The following is a 20,778-nucleotide window of genomic DNA, read 5'->3' as shown; positions in this document are numbered from 1 at the left end:
CCGAATTCTGTATACCCAACACCAATATAACAAGCAATGAAATAGTCACACTAAATAGAAAACACCCTTCATGAATTCTTGATGTTTTGTATATTTATACCCTACAACACCCAACAACACTATGAGTTTGATTTGGCCAAAAATTATGTAACACCTCGAAATATTGGTTTCTCACATAGGCAAGTATATATGGATTTTCCTATCTCGCCGAGCTGAGTCGATCTAACTATGTATGTCCGTCCGTCTGTCCATGTTAATTTGTAATCACTCTTCAGGTCGCAATTATGGCGAAATTTAGAGTGGAGGTAGGGCAAGGGTCAGAATAGAAACCTTTTTATGACCAAAAATTAAAAAAATCCTGATTTTGCAGTTGCTCTACAGGTCGCAATTAAAGACCAATCAAAGCGGAAGTTAGCATGGGGCTAGAGCTTAGGACTGTGCAGAAGGCTTCCAATTTGGATGGTCATCGGGTAATATTTAGTGGGTGAAATAGGCCACAACATTTGTGTTAAATAAAAGTCAAAATATCCATTAAACCGCGAATATTTTAAATCCCGAAAAATCACAAATAGACGAACAGGTCAATTCTGACCGTTACATTGATGCCGATAGTAAATATATCGGTTCTATTTAGCGAAATATATACAATGTGTATATACAAAGGAAGGGGATGTTAGTTAGAATGCTTATATCTCAAGAATGACTGCACCAATTTTGACAAATTTTGTCAATTCAGAATGCCCTCTTGATATAAAAGTATAAAATCTAAAAAAAAAAATTGCAGAAAGACATGCCAATAAAGATGTGAATATAGATTTTTAGTATTTTGTGTCATTTTTTTAATTTTTCATATTTTTTATCGCATGCGATTTTTTCAATTTGACTTATAATATTTTGTAATATTTTTTCACCTTACAACACAGGTTGGGGATATTATATAAGTATTGCAAATATTGTCCGATACTCACGAAAGTTTTCACAATGGTATGGTTGGGCTTAGAAGGGCTAGGCCTATAGTTTTCAAAGATGTCCGCAACATATTTGGGGGTTGAAATGGACCAACAACTAAAACAAACTAAAACTTTTGAAGATGATTGCAAAATATTTAGGGGTTCAAATTAACCAAAAACATAAATGTTTTTCCGATCACACAATTGAAGCCAATCGACACGCCTGTGAAGAGAGTTAAGGACAGGGAAGAAGTCTAGCATTTTGGATGACCAGTAGATTATATTTATCTCGCCTCATCGAAATAATGGTTTAAGACTCAAGGTCTCTTTGGACAAAATCCGTTTCAGGATATTTGGAGTCGATCTAGCGATGTCCGTTCGCCCATCGGTCTGTCTGTCTGCTGCTTGGTGAGCACGATAACTCTCGAAGGGAGTATTCGATTTGGTTCAAACTTGGTACATTGTAATGTTCTTATCAAGCTTAGATCGAGTTCGGAGATGGACAATATCGGCCCACTCCTTCTGGTACATCCGCAAAAAAATGCCGACATTAAAAAAAAAATTAATAATAATAAATAAATACGGAAAGTGAATGGATAATCCAATTTTTCCCCAAATTTGCAAATCCTAATATTTGCATCAGCGCTAGGTCAGGTGCGAAAATGGACAATATGGGTACACTTTATCAAGTATTTCCACCAAAAAGGATCAAAATTTTTAACCTAAGGTCTGCTTTGAAGATGGAACATATCTGTTCACCCCCTCTGGTAACTCTCCCACAAAGGGTAAAAAATTTGAATAGCAACGAAGCTTATAAAACGCTGGTCTTTTGGTACCTCCCCCACATACAGTTCAAGATTATGAAAAACAAAGCGCTAAAACCGATCGATTCGATTTTCTTGTAATTTTGCCGAATTTGGGTTTTTTCCGATGAGAAAACATTCGTTGTCAGTTTGTAAACAAAGTTTGTAAACAAACAAAGTGATCGTGTTTACTTGCCAAAGAGGTCAGCTGAAAATGTGCACCTTCGGTTGGCCACCAGAACTCTATCGTCGGCCATGGTGATAGTGTGGGCCGCCATAACAGCCGATGGTCGCTCTCCGCTCGTATTAGTCGACTGTGGCATCAGAATAAATGTCGAACATTATCGCGAAAATATTCTGGAGAATGTATTAAAGCCTTGGACACGCAAACATTTTTGCCGCAGACCTTGAACATTCCAATAGGACTCACCAGCCAAGAATGGTTACAAAATTAGGTTCCTCGCTTAATTTTCAGCGCACAATGGCCACCAAAATTTCCGGATACCAAACCGTTGGACAATTGTGTCGGCAGTATTTTGGAAAGCAAGGTTGACACTAAAAAATACCAAAGTGTCGATCACCTCAAGCAAGCGCTAATATCGCAGATCAACATTCGGGCAGCATGTGACGGTTTCATTGGCCATTTGAAGGCCATAATTCGTGCCGAAGGTGACCAATTCGAACAAATCTAAATTTATTCTAAAATTTGATGCTATTTCCGACATTTAAAACAAAAAATGTAAAAATTAAGGCGTTAAGGCGAAGGTGCACATTTTCAGCTGACCTCTTTGGCAAGTAAACACGATCACTTTGTTTGTTTACAAACTGCAGGACAACGAATGTTTTCTCATCGGAGCGAAGAGAACCAAATTCGGCAGTTCACCACTTTCGGCCAAGCGAAGCAACTCTTTAGCTCTTTTTAGTCTATTATCTTTCTGTTGTGCTGTAAGTTCTTGCATTTTTTGGAATTTCAATGGCTTTACCCCGAGCTCATTTTTCAATATTTGCCGAATGGAATATTGCGAAATGTTTAGCTCACGAGCCATTTTTCGGCCACTGCGACGAGGGTTTCGATCAAGTTGCTTCTTTACTTTTCGAACCCTGTATATATGCACCCTGTATATATATGCAGCCTGGAAAAATTGCTCCCCTCGACTGCAGCATCGTTCAGTTCGTACCGCAAAAACAGTTCGGTAAGTCCAACTAAAAATTCCGTTTTACTTCTTTACTTTATTTCTCTCCTTTTGAACATGCATTTTTTTGGATATTTGTTTTGTAATGTAATTTCACATTTCAAAACGAGTCCTTCCAAAGTATTTTCTTTCAAGCTACTTAAGATATACTACACATGTATGTAAATCAAGAGTCTCCACAATTATAGTTGTTCACATGCATGCTTGGGGCGCTGCATCGGATTGTTAATTTGCGGTTAATGCAGCAAATGGTGGTCATGCTAATCCCATTTGGCCAGTGCATTTCATGCAACAGCAATTATTTCGGTGACATGAAGAATAAAGTGAGAAAATTTCACCACAAAGAGGAGCGTGAACACAACACAACTTCGGTAATACTCATTGCGTTACAAGTTGTTATTAGCAAAATGTTTGTTATGTTTCACTAATGAAAAATTATATAAATTGTCGTAGTCGTCGTGGCAGGATTGCCAAGTCAAAAATGAAGGCAAATGTGTTTGAAAACCCTCCTGGACATAAGTAATTAGAAATGAAGAAAAAACAAAAAAACAAATATTTCTCTCCATTAAAAGAGTAGATTTGGGAGTTGGAAGTGTAGGTATGTGCGTGCTGTTGCAACATTTACAGTTTGTGACATGTCACACTTTAGCAAGAATTTACTGTGACAAGTACAAGAATTTTTATTTGCAATTTTTGTTTTTGTCAACGTCGTTGTCGTTTTTGGACACACAAAAATTTACATTTAAATACTTTCGAGATAAATTAAAATCCACGAATTACAAATGTTGTGAATAATTTATACAATTAAATAATTATGAAATATCGCCGCCACACAGAGTATTTGAGGTTAGAATTTGAATAATTTTTGGCAAAATGTTTGAAAATTTTGGGAATGGGGGAGGAGTGAATAGGCTAAATTCTGTTTTATTTATGAATGCCCTGAAGGTTCTATAAAATTGAATATTAACTGAAAATTGGATTTTTTATAAAAAGTTTTTTTAGAAGATTTTCCAAGAAATATTAGTTTTATATAATTATTTGGTTCCTATTTTATTGAGTTTACGATCTCATCACTTGAGATAAAAAAATGTTTTTTTTGTCATAGGAGCTATTTTTAAAATAAAAAATTTCCTATACAAAAAAAGATAACTTATGAGTATTGGTGGCTCTTCCCGAAAAATAGGTATTTTCTAGCTAACCCCCTGATAAAAGTAACCATCATTCTCTGCTAATAAACAAACATTGATTTTATAAAAACCAGTAAAGAAAGCCTTAAAGTCGGGCGGGGCCGACTTTATGATACCCTACACCACTTTGCTAATTTAGTAGAGCTGCGCATAACAATTAAAAGTTTTTATGGGAGAATTCAATCATACGCGCTATGATTATAATTATAATTTAAAGGTCAAATGACTAAGTATGCCGAAGCATTTGTATCTTTTAAATTCGGACTTGTATTGCTCATTTGGTGCACAATTAATTTGAAATCGGATAAAGATATATATGGGAGCTATATCCAAATCGGAACCGATCTCGATAAAATTCGGCTGTGGGTAAAAAATATAACAAATCGGATGAACAATATATATGGGAGCTATAGCTATATCTGAACCGATCTTCACCAAATTTGACATACTAGCTTTTACACTCAATTCGGTCGTAAGTGCCAAATTCCATCCCAAGTATTGGACAAATATTAGACGTTTGGTGCACAATCAAAGGTAAATCGGACGAAGTTATATATGGGAGATATATCCAAATCTGAACCGATCTCGATAAAATTTAGTAAATGTATTTCTGAGCTGTATTTGATATATTTTCCCAAATATTGTTGTTACAAACTGCACATTACGGCTGCGGAGGACAAAAGTAACAAATCGAATGAACAATATATATGGGAGCTACAGCCATATCTGAACCGATTTCGATCAAATTTGGCATACTTATTTTCAGGTCCAATTCCATACTATTCGGACTGATATTACACGTTTGGTGCACAATAAAAGGCAAATCGGACGAAGATATATATGGGAGCTTTATCTAAATTTTGACCGATTATCTCCCATTTCAATAGGGTTCGTCAATGGGCCAAACAAATGATTTGTGCAAAATTTCATCTGGATAGGGCAATAAATGCGAACTGTACTTTGTTCACAAAAATACATGGACAGACGGACGGATGGACATGCATAAATCGATTCAGAATGTGATTTTATGCAGATCATCAAAAGGGTCTATCTCGTTTCCTTTTGCTTGTTACAAACAAATACACAAAGACATAATACACTGACCACCTTGTGGTGTAGGGTATAAATATACTCAAAGGAGCTAAGAGTTGCTTCGCGTGGCCGAAAGTGGTAAACTTCCGAATTTGGTTTTCTCCGATAAGAAAACATTGATGGTGTTGGCCGCCATAACAGCCAATGATCGCTCTCCCCTCTTATTAATCGACCATGGTATCAGAAAAAATGCCGAATATTATCGCGAAAATATTCTGGGGGTTTATTAAAACCTTGGGTACGCAAGCATTTTGGCCGCAGATCTTTCCCATTCCGACAGGACTCAGCACGCGCCACCCAAGAATGGTTACAAAATGAGGTTCCTCGCTTCATTTCCAGCGCACAATGGCCACCAAAATCTCCGAATACCAATCCGTTGGGCTATTGTGTCTGGAGTATTTTGGATAGCAAGGTAGGCAGTAAAAAAAATACCAAAGTGTCGATCACCTCAAGCAAGCCTCGCCGGGAATGGGCCAAAATACCGCAGAGCAACATTCGGGCAGCGTGTAACTGTTTCATTGGCCCTCTGAAGGCCATAATTCGTGCCAAAGGTGACCAATTCGAACAAATCTAAACTTATTCTAAAATTGAATGGTATTTCCGACATTTTTTGCTTCCTTTCAATAAAATTTAAAAAAAAAAAAAAAATAAAAATTATGGGAATTCTGACTAAAGTCATCCTAGAAACAAGTATTTCAAATTTTGGTAAAAAACGGTTCAGATATAGCTATAGCTCCCATATATATGTTTCAATCGATTTGGGGTTTTAAGTCCCTCACTTCACAACAATAATCTTTGGTACCAGATATCAGATACAGCTCAGAAATAATTTTTTTAAAATTATGTCAAGATCTGTTCAGATTTGATTATAGCTCCTATATATACCTTTATCCGCTATCATGTTTAATGTGCACCGATTGGCGGGACCAAATGGATTGAATTTTGGGCAATTCCGACTGAATTCATCCTAGAAACAAGTATTTCTAATTTGGTAAAAATCGGTTCTGATATAGCTAGAGCAACCATATATATCTTTATCCGATTTCAGGTTCTTTGTGCAACAAATGGCCAATATCAGCCCAAATGGACTAAATTTTGGCACATCCAAACGAATTCAGATGTAGCTACAACAACCACATATATGTTTCATACGATTTGGGGTTTTAAGTCCCTCACATGCGAAATATGCACTCCACAAGAATGATATTTGGGGCCTGATATTATGTTCAGCTCAGAAATAAATTTTTAAAATTTTTTCAAAATCGTATCGGATTTGGATATAGCTCCCGTATATATCATTATCCGATATCAGGTTTATTGTGCACCAAATGGCTAATATCAGACCAAATGGCCTGTATTTTGCACATCCGATTGAATTCAGTAAGTACATTGAATTTGGAGAAAATCGATACAGATATAGCTATAGCAACCATATGTATATATATGTTTCATCCGATTTGGGATTTTAAGTCACTCACATGTGTAATATGCACTCCACTAGAATGATATTTGGGACCAGATATCAGATTCAGCTCCTGCACTCCGCAGGAACGATACCAGGATAACGGTCTAAGACCCTAGGTCTCTTTGGACCAAATCCGTTTCAGAACATTTGAAGTCGATCTAGCGATGTCCGTCTGTCTGGCTGGTGCGCACGATAACTCTCGAAGCGAGTATCCGATTTGGTCCAAACTTGGTACATTGTAATATTTTTATCAAACTTAGATCGAGTTCGGAGATGGGCGATATCGGTTCACTTCTAGTCCAAATTTTCAAAAAAATTATTTTTTGCGCAAAAGGAGAAAGGATAATCCGATTTTGCTGCAACTCTGCAAATTCTAATATTTGCGTCAGTGCCAGGTCAGGTGTGAAAATGGACAAAATCGGCCCACTCGATCAAGTACGTCCCCACAAATTGTCCAAATTTTGTATTATTACAACTCTCATAAAATGTGATGTAAGAGTCCGAGTATCTTCAAATTTCACACATCCCAATATTTATACGAACACAAGGTCTGATGTTAAGATGTGGTATATCGCTCCACTCCTTCTGGTATCTCCCCCCACAAAGGCTCAAAATTTTGAAAATCTCATAAAAAGCGAAATCAACATCCGATTCCATTCCAGACATGGTACATCTCAATTTTTCCATAAACACAAGATCTAATATAAAGATGGTAGAGATCGGACCATTCGGATCAACTCTCTTTAAATTTCACATATACAGACATTTTTGCTTACACAAGATCTGTTGTTAAGTTGCTATATATCTGCAAACCACTTCTGGTACCGCATCCACAAAGGGACACAATTTTCAATGCTTGTATCTGCCATAAATTGCGAAACAAATCAGCGATTCTTTAAAGCTTGCTATATCTAAATATATGTCTCTCAACCGGAATCCTGAGATGAATTTGGAATTGATTTCCCATAAATTGGATATAAATGTTTGATTTTCTTATATATTTATAATGTTATTTATATCATATTTATTTAGGTCCGATACGAAAAGGACAATATTGACCCATTCTTTCAAAACCATTCCATTCCATTGAGGGTCAAGAATTTGAAAATTCATTACAAAAGTCAAAATATTTTTAAATAATCGAACATTGGCTGAGGGTATACATCTGTCGGTAAAACCGACCGATACTTTTTTACTTGCTTAAATTATTTTATTTAAATATATTGTAAACTTTGCCGCCATACATTGTAAACGACCATATTGAATATTTTTTAATTATTTTCAAAAATAATATTTTATTTTCAAATTTGTTCTCTCCACTTTATTCATGTTTAATTTCGTACACACACACACACACACAATTTTTCGCAAATAGGTGTTTACATTAAATTCAATTACAATGAGATTTTTAATTTACCTAATTTTGTGGTGGCAGCAGTGCATTTGTGCGATTTGATGACCTCGTTGTTATTGTTGCCTTGCTTTGCGATATTGTTGCTGTTATTGTTGTCACCATTGTCTAATTCCCAATTTAAATCTGTTCAAATGCATTCGAAAATATGCTAAAACGTATGCATTCATTATACACCTGATTTAACATGGCTATGGCTGTGGCTACGGCCCTGATGCGGCTCGGCCGATTTGTTGTATTATTATGAATATTATTTATTTAAACTCGAATAAAATTGAGGTGACTCTCTAACCACAAACAAACTAACCATCCTGGCGATGGTTGAACGCAATGCAGGATGCAACGTGTGACGAATGAAATTTTTAAAATAATTTCCACGATTTACATTAATGTGTAGTGACAAAAATTCAAATGAATTGGTTTTAATATGCATTTAGACGCATGGGCCTGCTGGGGGGAGCAAATATGCGTAAAATTAGAAATTACATTGAGAAAAATGCAGTTAATTTTCAAAATACCAAACTTTGGCGAAATTAGATGGAAAATATCGCAGAAATGTAAAAAAATAGTATTAATCGGGATCAAAAATCGGAACATGACCAAATGATGGTTGAAGTAATCCAATATTGCGAAAAAAAACATGTAAAAAAGCAGTAAGCTCGACCGGGCTGAACTTTGAATACCCTCCACCATTTGAAACAAATTAGATAATTTTCAAAAAAAAAAAAAACAAAATAACATAAATAAATAAATAAAAATTCAGTTTAAATCTTTAAAATACCTAATATCGGAAGGTGCCGATATATGGGGAATATACGATATTGAGGACCTATATAGACAAATCTATGTCTGGCAGTTCTTGACTTATAAGCGGATGACAAAGATCTATTTCTCTTACATATATATTGTACCTATTTTGTTATGTGTATATCCCATATCTTGACTATAAGCATAACTGCTATGGTCTCTAACTTCATGCAAAACTCGATTGGTTTATTATTGTGGCCTATAGAGCAACTGCAAAATTAGGAAATGTTTTTCAGGTCCATTTCAACCCCTAAATATTGTGCCATCATCTGCAAAAATAATAGTGTTCTATTCTGACCCTAACCACAACTCAATTTTCAAATTCGAAGGATCGAACCATAATTGCGACCTGTAGCATGATTACAAGTTAACATGAGCAGACGGTCGGACAGACATACATAGATAGATCGACTCAGCTTTTCACAAAATGGTACAATAGTAATAATAGTATAATAAAGTCAAACGTTTTATTCTTTTTAACTTCCAATTCTTGGAACCTGTCTGATATTTTTTTTTGGATTCGTGAATAGCTCAACAAAAAAAATTATAGGACAGTGTTGGCTTGTTTGTTCGGAGTACCATAGTATTTTGTTGTTGCAATATGGTCAGGATTAATCCCATTATTATTGTTTTTATAAAACAACCTTTGTTTATTAGTGGAGAACGATGGTAATGTTTACCAGGGGGTAAGACAGGGAATACCTTAATTTCGGAAATAGCCACCAATCCTCATCAGTTCCCTTGTTTTTGTCTGGAATATTCTCCCCATTATTTTAAAATAACTTCTATTAAAATAACTTCTATAACAAAAAACATTTTTTACCCAAGTGACAGGATCGTAAGCTCAATAGAAGAAGAACCAAAGAATTAAATAAAACTAAAATTCTTTTGGAAAATCTTCTAAATTTTACAACCGCACTTATATTCTCGATTTTTGGGGTCACGTATTTTTTGGCCGGATATAAGTTTTTGGTTCAAAACTTGAAAGTATTAACTAGTTATTTATCGCTTGGTTCAGAATTCTCTATTTCACAATTTGTTCCATTTCCAGAAAAAAAACAAAAAGCTGTAAGTTTGGCCGGGCCGAACTTTTAATACCCTCCACCATTTGGTACAAATTTGGCAATTTTTAAAAAATTAAAATCCACTAAAATACCTAATGTAGCCGTATATTAGGGTCTATACGACGACGTGGATGCAACTTTTGTCATAAGCCTGCACAGACAATTTGCTGGCATAGGCTGTAGTATCCATTACGAACTTCAAATACAAAATTTGAAATAATTCCGGTAAATAATGTCGCTAAAATCGTCAAAATACCGTAAATCGGGGATACCATTTTATGGGGACAATACGAAGACGTGGACCTGCACAGACAATTTTCTATCATAGGCTGTAGTATTCATTACGAACTTCAAATACTAAATTTAAAATAGTTCCGGTAAATAATGTTGCTAAAATCGTCAAAATACCGAAAATCGGGGGGTCCCGTTGTATGGGGGCCATACGAGGACGTGGACCTGTACAGAAAATTTTCGGCAATAGGCTGTAGTATTCATTACGAACTTCTTATACTAAATTTGAAACAATTCCGGTGAATAATATCGCTAAAATCATCAAAATACCGAATATCGGGAGGTACCGTTATATGGGGGCTATACGAAGATGTGGATCTGCACAGACAATTTTCTGTCTTATGCTGTAGTATCGCTTTCGAACTTCAAATACCAAATTCGAAACAATTCCGGTGAATAATGTCGCTAAAATCATTAAAATATCGAATATAGGGAGGTACTGTAATATGGGGGCTATACGAAGACGTGGACCTGCATAGATAATTTTCTGTCTTAGGCTGTAGTATCCATTGCGAACTTCAAATACCAAATTTTAAACAATTCCGGTTAATAATGTCGCTACCGTTAATAATGTCGGGTACCGTTATATGGGGGCTATACGAAGATTAGCTCCACATCTTCGTATAGCCCCCATATAACCCATGGCCCATTTTCAATACCAAAAGTCCTGCAGACATAATACACATTTGACCTTGTGGGGCCTAAAATGTATATTTCGAGGTGTTACAAACGGATTGACAAACTTAATATACCCTTCATAGTATGGTGGACTGAAATTTTTCTTAAAGTTTTGCAACGAGTTTTTCTCAGTGTAAATTTGAGCAAATTGTCTCCTAAAATGCCAAATTAAATTTAAATAAATATAAACATAGTTAAACACAGCATAGCTATCGTTAGAGAGCGATGTTTAAATGAACCTGATATTATAAATCTCATTTATGGCTATGAATCGGAATTTCCATATTGAAAAATTCCCCTTCAAACAATGCACAAAGTACTAAAATATTATTGTTTAATTCTAACCTGAAGATTATTCCTATATGAAAACAAATAATGTTCTATGATTGTGTGTACAGCTAGAACTCATACGAAAAAAGGTCATAGGGTTATCAATGCTCAAACGGAAAACAACGAAATGCTATTCGCTTGCTCCGAGATTTGAAAAACTAAAATCTCATCTACAGTCTAGTGACGGGCTTTCATCGAAACACTCTGTCTCGAAGTAGAAGCAAAAAATAAAATGTCCAAGACATCGTTGGTGATTTTCTTATGCCTAGCTGCATTAGTGGGCCTAGCGAAGTGTGACCCAACAGCAACAACAACAAGCGCCACTGACACAGAGACAACAACATATGAACCCCATAAGCGTGGCTACATCATTGGCAACAATGTACCCCACTTGGAACCGGGTTGCGAATACAAATTCAAGTGCAAGGTTAAACTCCAGAATGCCGAAATACCCAAACCATGTCTGAAAACTTGCGTCGAAAGTTGGATCTGCAACAAACAGAAGAAAACCATTCGCAAGGGATTCTATTGCGTGGAATTCAATGAGGAGCTCGTTGCCGAAGAATACAAAGCCGAGAAAGAGGCTCAACACGTTAAGGCCAGTCCGGTGGCAATGATCGATTTCCCCTGCCAACCTGGTTATTTGCCCGATAGTCGTGGTCGTTGTCGTGAAGTCTGGTAAATCGATTTAATAAATATTTTTAAGTTTGTGGAAAATGTGATTTGATTTGAACACCGAATATATTTATATGTTTTTAAGACTAAAAACTGAAATGTTTCTTTATTATTGTTATCTCAAAAGACCTAGGCATCAGCTTCCAATGATAACCCATACAAAAATATCACGAAAATTAATCGTGAAAGATTATCAAAATACTACTGAGGTTTATCAAGATGTCATGGCACCAGTTCTAAACGTGCCGAACTTTTCATACCTATTACTAATATAGTTTAACTTTTTATTTTATATTGCGGGAATTCGAAGGTCAGAATTGGTGGTCGTGAAATATTTAATATAAACAAGTAAAAAAGGTGTAAGTTCGGCCGGGCTGAACTTTGAATACCCTCCACCATTTGGTAAAAATTTGGCAATTTTCAAAAAAATAAAATCCGTAAAAAATTCTGTTAAAATCGCGGACCTGCATAGGCAACTTTTTCCACAAGCTATTGCAATATTCAAATGCGAAACTTAAAAAAAATATGTTTGCAATGTGGCTAAAATCACCAAAATACCGAATATAGGGAGGTACCATGGGGGTTATAAAACGTGGCCATGCACAGACAATTTTCATGGTATAGGCTGTAGTATCCACTACGAACTTTAAATACAAAATGTGAAATTATTCCGGTAAATAATGTCGCTAAAATCATCAAAATACCGAATATCGGGAGGTACCGTTATATGGGGGCTATACGAAAAGGTTGACCTATATGGCCCAGTTACGAACTTAACATGCCTACTGGCAAAAAAACTTGTGTGCAAATTTTCAGCCTTCTATCTCAATTCATTCGAAAGATAATGTGATTACAACAGACGGACAGACTGACTGACGGACATCGCTAAATCGACTTAGAGTTTTACGCTGATCAAGAATATATATACTTTGTTGGGTCTGACATGAGTATTTCGAGGAGTTACAAACGGAATGACAAATTTAATATACCCTCCATAGTATGGTGGACGGTATAAAAATTGAAAACAAAAGAGTCCGCAAAGAATGGGCTAATGTAGAAGCGCCAAGTTTTTGTTATACCCCCAGACATATGGCTACAGAGGGTGTATATATCACTTGATACGCCCAAAACGTTCCTCATCGAAATAGCAGTTTTAGACCCTACGTCTCTTTGTACCAAATCCGTTTCAGGACATTTGGCTTGGATCTTGCGATGTTCGTCCTCCCGTCTGCCTGTCTGGCTGGTGCGCACGATAACTCTCGAAGGGAGTATCCGATTTGATCCAGACTTGGTACATCGTAATACTATTATCAAAATTAGTTCGAATTCAGATATATGGGCAATATGGGCCCACTCCTTCTGGTACCTCCCCACCCGCAAAAGGTCAAAATTTTCAAAAAAATATTTTACTACACAGAAAGAGAGAGAATAATCCGAATTTAGTCCAACTTTGCAAATCCTAATATTTTCATCAGTGCTAGGTCGGGTGTGAAAATGGACAATATCGGTCTTCAAATTATACACATCACAATATTTTTATTAACCCAAGCTTGTGGTGTAGAGATGGAATATATCTGTCTACTTCTTCTGGTATCTCCCTCACAAAAGGTCAATATTTTAAATATCTATGACACTTTGGCCCAAGGACGAACCCTATTGAAATTGGTGAGAATCGGTTCAAATTTATACAGAGCTACCATATATATCTTCAACGGATTTCGGGATAATTGTGCCACTAATGGCTAATATCAGTCCAAATAGACTGAATTTTAGCAATTTCGACTGAATTCATCGAGATCGGTTCAGATATGGATATATCTCCCATATATATCTCTATCTGATTTCAGTTTTTTGTGCACCAAATGACTATTATCACCCCAAATTTACAGAATTTTGAAAATTTCGACTGAATTCACCCTAGAAACAAGTAATTAATATGTAGTGGAAATCGGTTCAGATATAGCTCACATATATACAGGTTGAGATCGAAAACCTACAACAAAGTCACACGCCATCATTTTTAATTTAATTTATTGGGAGCAAAACATTCCGGAAACAGCATCAAATTTTAGAATAAGTTTAGATTTGTTCGAATTGGTCACCTTTAGTACAAATTATGGCCTTCAAACGGCCAATGAAACCGCCACACGCTGCCCGAATATTGTTCTGCGGTATTTTGTCCCATTCCCGGCGAAGCGCTTGTTTGAGGTGATCGACACTTTGTAAATTTTAGTGCCAACCTTGCTTTCCAAAATACTCCACACAATGGTCCAACGGATTGGTATCCGGATATTTTGGTGACCATTGTCCGCTGGAATTGAAGAATAGAACCTCATTTTGTAACTCTTCTTCCTATTTGGTGTTATAAAATGCGTTATAACACAGCAATGATCTTTGGTACCAGAAAACTTCTGGAGCTCAAACTTATCTCTGCTAAATTTTATCCAGATCGGATCAGATAGCTCCCACATATACATTTATCCGATATCAGGTGTATTGTGCACCAATGATATTAGCCATATTAACCCATATGGACTAAATTTTGGCAATTCCAAAGAAATTCAACCTAAAAGCAATTTCTTCAAATTTTGCTGAAAATCGGTTTAGATATAGCTATAGCTCCAATATATGTGTTTCATCCGACTTTGTGTTATAAACACGCGTAATATGCACTCCACAACCATGATATTTTACAGCGGACATCAGCTACCGCTCGAAAATACATTTGCCAAATTTTATTGAGATCGGTTCAGGTTTTTGTATAGCTTCGATAGACATCTTCATCCGATTGTGTTGTTATTGCTCACCATATATATAATGTCAGCGCAAATTGAATAGATTTTTTCATATTCAACTGAATTTTATCACTCACTCCGGCATATCTATTGCTCCAATAAATATTTATTTGGTATAATCCTTTTCGAAGTCATATCATGACCTTTACAGCAATGTTACCTGGTTCATAGTTGGTATAATCTACTTCACACTAATTTCCAATATAAACTTTTTTGTTACAGGAGCTCTACTCAATACGTATAGTGGTGTAGGTATCATATAGACTACCCCGTCCGACTATTTGCCTTTCTTTACTGATTTAAGTGTTTAAAAGTTAAAAAAGCCAATCAAAATCCAGCATTTAATGATCCGAGTTCCTGATCTTCCTAAATTGATGGGAGTGGTCAAGACCTGAATTTGGTACAAGGATATCACTGGTGCATTGGAAATCTCATACTATAACTTCTTCCGCAGTTATTTTTCTTTTTTTTTGATAATATGGGAATTTGATTCAAAAAACGGTAACGGCCACCAGAACTCAAGCGCCGGCCATGGTGATGGTGTGGGTGATGCGCTATAACATCCGATGGTCGCTCTCCGCTCGTATTAATCGACCGTGACATCAGAATAAATGCCAAACATTATCGTGAAAATATTCTGGAGGGCGTATTAAAGCCTTGGGCACACGAACATTTTGGCCGCAGACCTTGGACAAATACAATAGTGTGGATCACCTCAATCAAGCGTTTCGCCAGGAATGGGCGAAAATACCGCAAGGCAACATTCGGGCAGCGTGTGACGATTTTATTGGCCGTTTGAAGGCTATACTTCGTGCCAAAGGTGACCTATTCGAAAAAATCTAAACTTATTCTAAAAATTTGATGATATTTCCGACATTTTTAGCTTTCTTCCAATAAAATTAAAAAAAAAAAAATTATGGCTTTTGACTTTGTGGCTTTTTTTATCATACCTTGTAGAGGTGAAAATCTCCCCACCCCGTTGCGCAGATTAAATTACAGACATACTTACATTTAAAACCAGTATACTTACATTGCAAAATATCAAATATTTATACCCTACAACACTATGTGTTGGGGGTATTATAAGTTTGATTGACACAAAAATTATGTAACACCTCGAAATATTGGTTTCCCACATAGAAAATATGTATGTATGGATCTTCCTATCTCGCCGAGCTGAGTCGATCTAGCTATGTATGTCCGTCCGTCTGTCCGTCTGTCCATGTTAATTTGTAATCAAGAAACAGGTCGCAATTAATGCCCGATCTTGACGAAATTGTAAATGGAGGTGGGGATAGGGTCAGAATAAAAGCTAACTGTTTTAGGAGATGATCGTAAAATATTTAGGGGTTGAAATGGACCAAAAACTGAAAAATGTCCTCATTTTGCAGTTGCTCTACAGGCCGCAATTATCAACGCGGATGGAATTTAGGGCTGGGCAAAAGCCTACCAATTTCTACGGTCATCGGACAATATTTAACGGGTAAAATAACTAATAACTTTTATGTCAAAAAAATATGAAATTTTCCACAAAACCGCGAATATTTTTAATCCTGGCCATAGTACAAATTTATTAGAAGGTCACTACTGACCATTACAGTGATGCTGATAGCCAAAATATCGGATATAAATAGGAACAATCTATATGTAAATGAAATTGATGTTAGTTATTCGGCTTATAAGTCAAGAACCGCTGGACAGATTTTGACACTTTTCTCCAATTTGCAATGGACTCTTGCCAGAAAAGGGGAAAATCTAAGAAAATCGCTTCAAACTCAGCCAACAAAAAAGTTAAAATTTTTTGTTACATTTTTTCAATTATTGTCATATTTTTTATCGCATGCGATATTTTCAATTTGACTTAAAATTTTGAATTGTACGTTTTCAAAAATGTTTCTACACCCTGCAACACAATGTTTTGAGGGCATATATACAGGTCACAATTATCGTCTGATCCTAACGAAATTTGGCATAGGGGTATGGTTAGGCTCAGAATTAAAGCCTATTGTTTTTGAAGATGTACATTTGGACAAAAAAATGAAAATTTATCTGATTTTGCAGACACTATACAGGTCACAAATTAAAACCAATTGACACGGAGTTTTGCATGAGGAGAGATTAAGAACAGGGAAGATGTCGAGCATTCTGAATGATCATTGGATTATATTTAATTGTAATATGGACACAGTTTTGCTGTGAAATTGTTTTGAGTACCTGACAAGACGACGTAGTGAGTAAATATTGGGCAAATGTCCCCGGTCAAATGTCAAATGAGATTATTTCAAAAACGAAATCTTTCAAAATGAATTTGGACATAAGGGGCTTCTAACTTATTGTAGTATTGTAGGGTATCACATGGTCGGCCCCGTACGACTATAGCCTTTGCTTACTCGTTAATTTCAGAAATTTGTATACTTACTCCATTAGCCTTTGGTGTTAAATTAAAAATCCAATTATTGTTTTTTTTTTGTTACATCTAATGTTATTTCCTTTGGGAATTTTATTTATTTATTTTTAAATCAGTTTTTATTATTTCACAATGTTGTTGTTGGTTTTGGTTTTATTTTGCATTTTTTTTTTTGGTTGTGGTTTTATGTTTTTAATTTTATATTTTGAATTTTATACTTACACATTTATAATTAAATATAATATAATTTTTGTCAATTGGTTTTCTTTTTTTGTTGTTGTTGTTGTCGATTTGTTTGCAGTATGTTTTTCATTTTTGTCGATTTTTATTTTTATTATTATTATGTTCATTAATACAGTTATTATGAATCATATGTGTAATTATTACGGTTACTTTTACATAATAATAATAATAATTATATTGATAATAATTTTTAATTTTGTTGCTATTTTTTGTTTTTGTTTTTCATCTTGGTTTTTGGTATGTGTTGTTTAATTTTAGTTTAAATATTCATTTGTGTTTTTTTTTTTTTTCAATATTGTTTTATTCTATGTATATATTTTGTCATTATTACTGGGTTTTTAATTTAATTTCTGTATAGTAATTTGTGTGTGTGTGTGTGAATGTGTTGGTTTTTTTGTTTATATACTTCATACATATTCACTTAATATTATAATATAATAATAATTATTAATAGTTTAATTAATAAATATTTTAATAATGTTCATTAGTGGTTTTATAAATTAACCAGATGACTGCGTGTAGGTGTGTGTGTGTGTTGGTTGGTGTGTCTGTGTGATTTGTGTTTACATTTACGCATGGTTTTTTTTAATTTAATTTTTTTCTGTGTTTTGTCCCTTTTCCGCATTGTTTATTTAAATCTTTCACATTTGAAATGTGTAGTCAATTGGTTGGCTGATTGGTTGGTTGGATGCCTGTCTGGTTAGTTGCAGCAGTTAATGTCGTCGTCTATGAATATTTCATTTATTTTTGTATAGCTTTGTAATTTTTTAATATTATTATTTTTTTATTTTGTTTTCAGTTAATTACACATAATTTATAATCATCATTTTTTTATTAGCTGCTGTGCCTCCAATTTAATTTAACCATGGTTAAATTTGTTTGGTTTTTTGTTGCTGCTGCCGCTGCCGTTGTTGTTATAGGATTATGCACTTCTTATGTCTTCAATTAAATGATAATCATTTTTTTCCCGTTATTGTTGGATTTTTATGACATTAATGACAGTCTATTGTTAACGCTTCATGTGAAATGCCTCTCGAATGGCCGTGGTATTGGCAGTGATATCAAATCAATGGCAGTTATTTTTTCAAAGGGTTCCATAGAGATTTTTTGTTTTTTTAATTTGAAGCAATTTTATTTGACAGATTTCTGCTTATTTTTCAGAATTTTCTTAATAAAGAAATTTATTAAAGGAATTTAAAATTAAAAAAAAAATTTTTTGAACGGTTTTGTTTTCCAACTATTTTTCTTGGAATTTCAATAATCGTTGATTTTCGTCTAAATTAAAAAAAAAGTAAAGAAAGTCTTACAGTCGGGCGGGCCGACTTTATGATACCCTACACCACTTTGCATATTTAGTAGAGCTTCACAAAACAGTTAAAAGTTTTTGTGGGAGAATTCAATCATACACGCTATGATTATAATTATTATTGAAAATTCAAAGGACTAAATATGCTGAAGCATTTGTATCTTTTTAATTCGGACTTGTATTGCCCATTTGGTGCAAAATTAATTTGAAATCAGATAAAGATATATATGGGAGCTATGTCCAAATCTGAACCGATCTCGATAAAATTTGGCAAAGATATTTCTGAGCTGTATTTTATATATGTCCCTGAATATCGAGTGCATATTACGGCAGCTATAGCTATATCTGAACCGATCTTCACCAAATACTACCTTCTAGACTCAATTCGGTCGTAAGTGCCAAATTTCATTCCAATTGGGCAAATATTAGACGTTTGGCGCAAAATAAAAGGTAAATCGGACGAAGTTATATATGGGAGATATATCCAAATCTGAACCGATCTTTATAAAATTTGGCAAAGATATTTCTTAGCTGTATTTCATATATTTCCCTGAATATCGTTGTTGCGAAGGGCATATTACGGCTGTGGGTAACAAATGTAACAAATCGGATGAACAATACATATGGGAACTATGGCTATATCTAAACCGATCTACACCAAATTTGACATACTAGATTCTAGACTCAATTCGGTTGAAAGTGCCAAATTTCATCCCATTTGAGCAAATTTTAGACGTTTGGTGCAAAATAAAAGGTAAATCGGACAACGTTATATATGGGAGATATATCCAAATCCGACCCGATCTCGATAAAATTTAGCAAAGACATTTCTGAGCTGTATTTGATATATTTCCCCAAATATTGTTGTTACAGAGTGCATATTACGGCTGTGAAGGACTAAAATAACAAATCGGATGAACCATATATAATGGAGCTACAGCTATATCTGAACCGATTTCGATCAAATTTGGCATACTTATTTTCAGGCCTATTTTGGTTGTATGTGCAAAATTCCATACTATTTGGGCTGATATTACGCAATAAAAAGCAAATTGGACGATGATATATATAGGATATATATTTAAATTTTGACCGATTATCTCCAATTTCAATAGGGATCGTCATTGGGTCAAACAAATGTTTTATGCATGATATCATCTGGGTCGGGCAATAAATGCGACCTGTACTTTGTTTAAAAAAATACCTGAACTTGCATAAATCTACTCTGATATGATTCTATGAAAATCATCAAAAGGAACTATGGGTCTATCTCGTTTCCTGAAATGTGTGAACCGAACTAAATAGTATTAAACTTGGAACAGTTTGGTGTGGGGTTGGCGGTTGCAAGTTTGTGATACAGAGGTGGTTTTAGGAAAGTACTGATTGGTACTACATTTGGAACAGTTTGGTTACGGGTGAACGTATGAAGCTGGTATTTTGAAATTTTATATTGGAGTTCCTATAGGTACTAGGATTGTGATAAACAGGAGGCTTTGGAAATATATACTACAAGAGCACGAAGAGTACTAAATAAACCATATTTGGTACAATTTGGAACTGAATGAAAATATAGTGCTTGATATCTGAAATTTTCTATATGAGTCGCTTTTCATGTGTTGTCTGGACATATGGAGCTGATTTGGAAACATGTCCCACAATTGGGCGAAAAGTACGAAATAGTACTATATTTTGTATTGGTTGAAGCCGCGGATTTGGTTTTGGGAATGCGTACTAAAATTGTACTAAAAATTAGTACTAATAATTAGTACTAATCTGGGCATTAGGTGAAGAGCTGGAATTCCAGAATTTGATATTGAGATTTCTACTGGTACCTGAGATTGTGGTAAAGATATGGTTTTTGCTATATTTGTACGAAAAGTACTAAATAGTACCAAATGTTACCTTGGTTGAAGATATAGAGATACAATTCTGAAATTTGATATTTAGATTTGGAGGTGATTTTGAAATTCGTCGTAACAAAAACCATAAGTACCATAAGGTACTAAATTTGATAGCAACAGAGACCTCAAGTATTTGGAATTGAGAAAGTACTAAATGGTACTAAATTTGCTATTGGGTGA

The 20,778-nt window shown here is 35.0% G+C and overlaps 1 protein-coding gene across 1 annotated transcript; it reads left to right on the top strand.

Annotated features, from left to right (window-relative positions):
- Window positions 1–11,426: 11,426 nt before the first annotated feature.
- Window positions 11,427–12,039, top strand: LOC101899578 (uncharacterized). The gene has a single exon (XM_005180233.4). The coding sequence runs from the start codon at window positions 11,504–11,506 to the stop codon at window positions 11,951–11,953; it is 450 nt and encodes a 149-aa protein (XP_005180290.1). The 5' UTR covers window positions 11,427–11,503; the 3' UTR covers window positions 11,954–12,039.
- The last annotated feature ends 8,739 nt before the right edge of the window (window positions 12,040–20,778 follow it).

The sequence above is a fragment of the Musca domestica genome, unplaced genomic scaffold (genome assembly GCF_030504385.1).
Source record: "Musca domestica strain aabys unplaced genomic scaffold, Musca_domestica.polishedcontigs.V.1.1 1, whole genome shotgun sequence".
Lineage (NCBI taxonomy): Eukaryota > Metazoa > Arthropoda > Insecta > Diptera > Muscidae > Musca > Musca domestica.
The sequence above is the reverse complement of the archived record's forward strand: the minus strand, read 5'-3'. Positions and strand labels throughout refer to the sequence as shown.

Coding starts and splice junctions, on each gene's coding strand:
- LOC101899578 (XM_005180233.4), top strand. CDS start 11,504: ATGTCCAAGACATCGTTGGTGATTTTCTTATGCCTAGCTGCATTAGTG.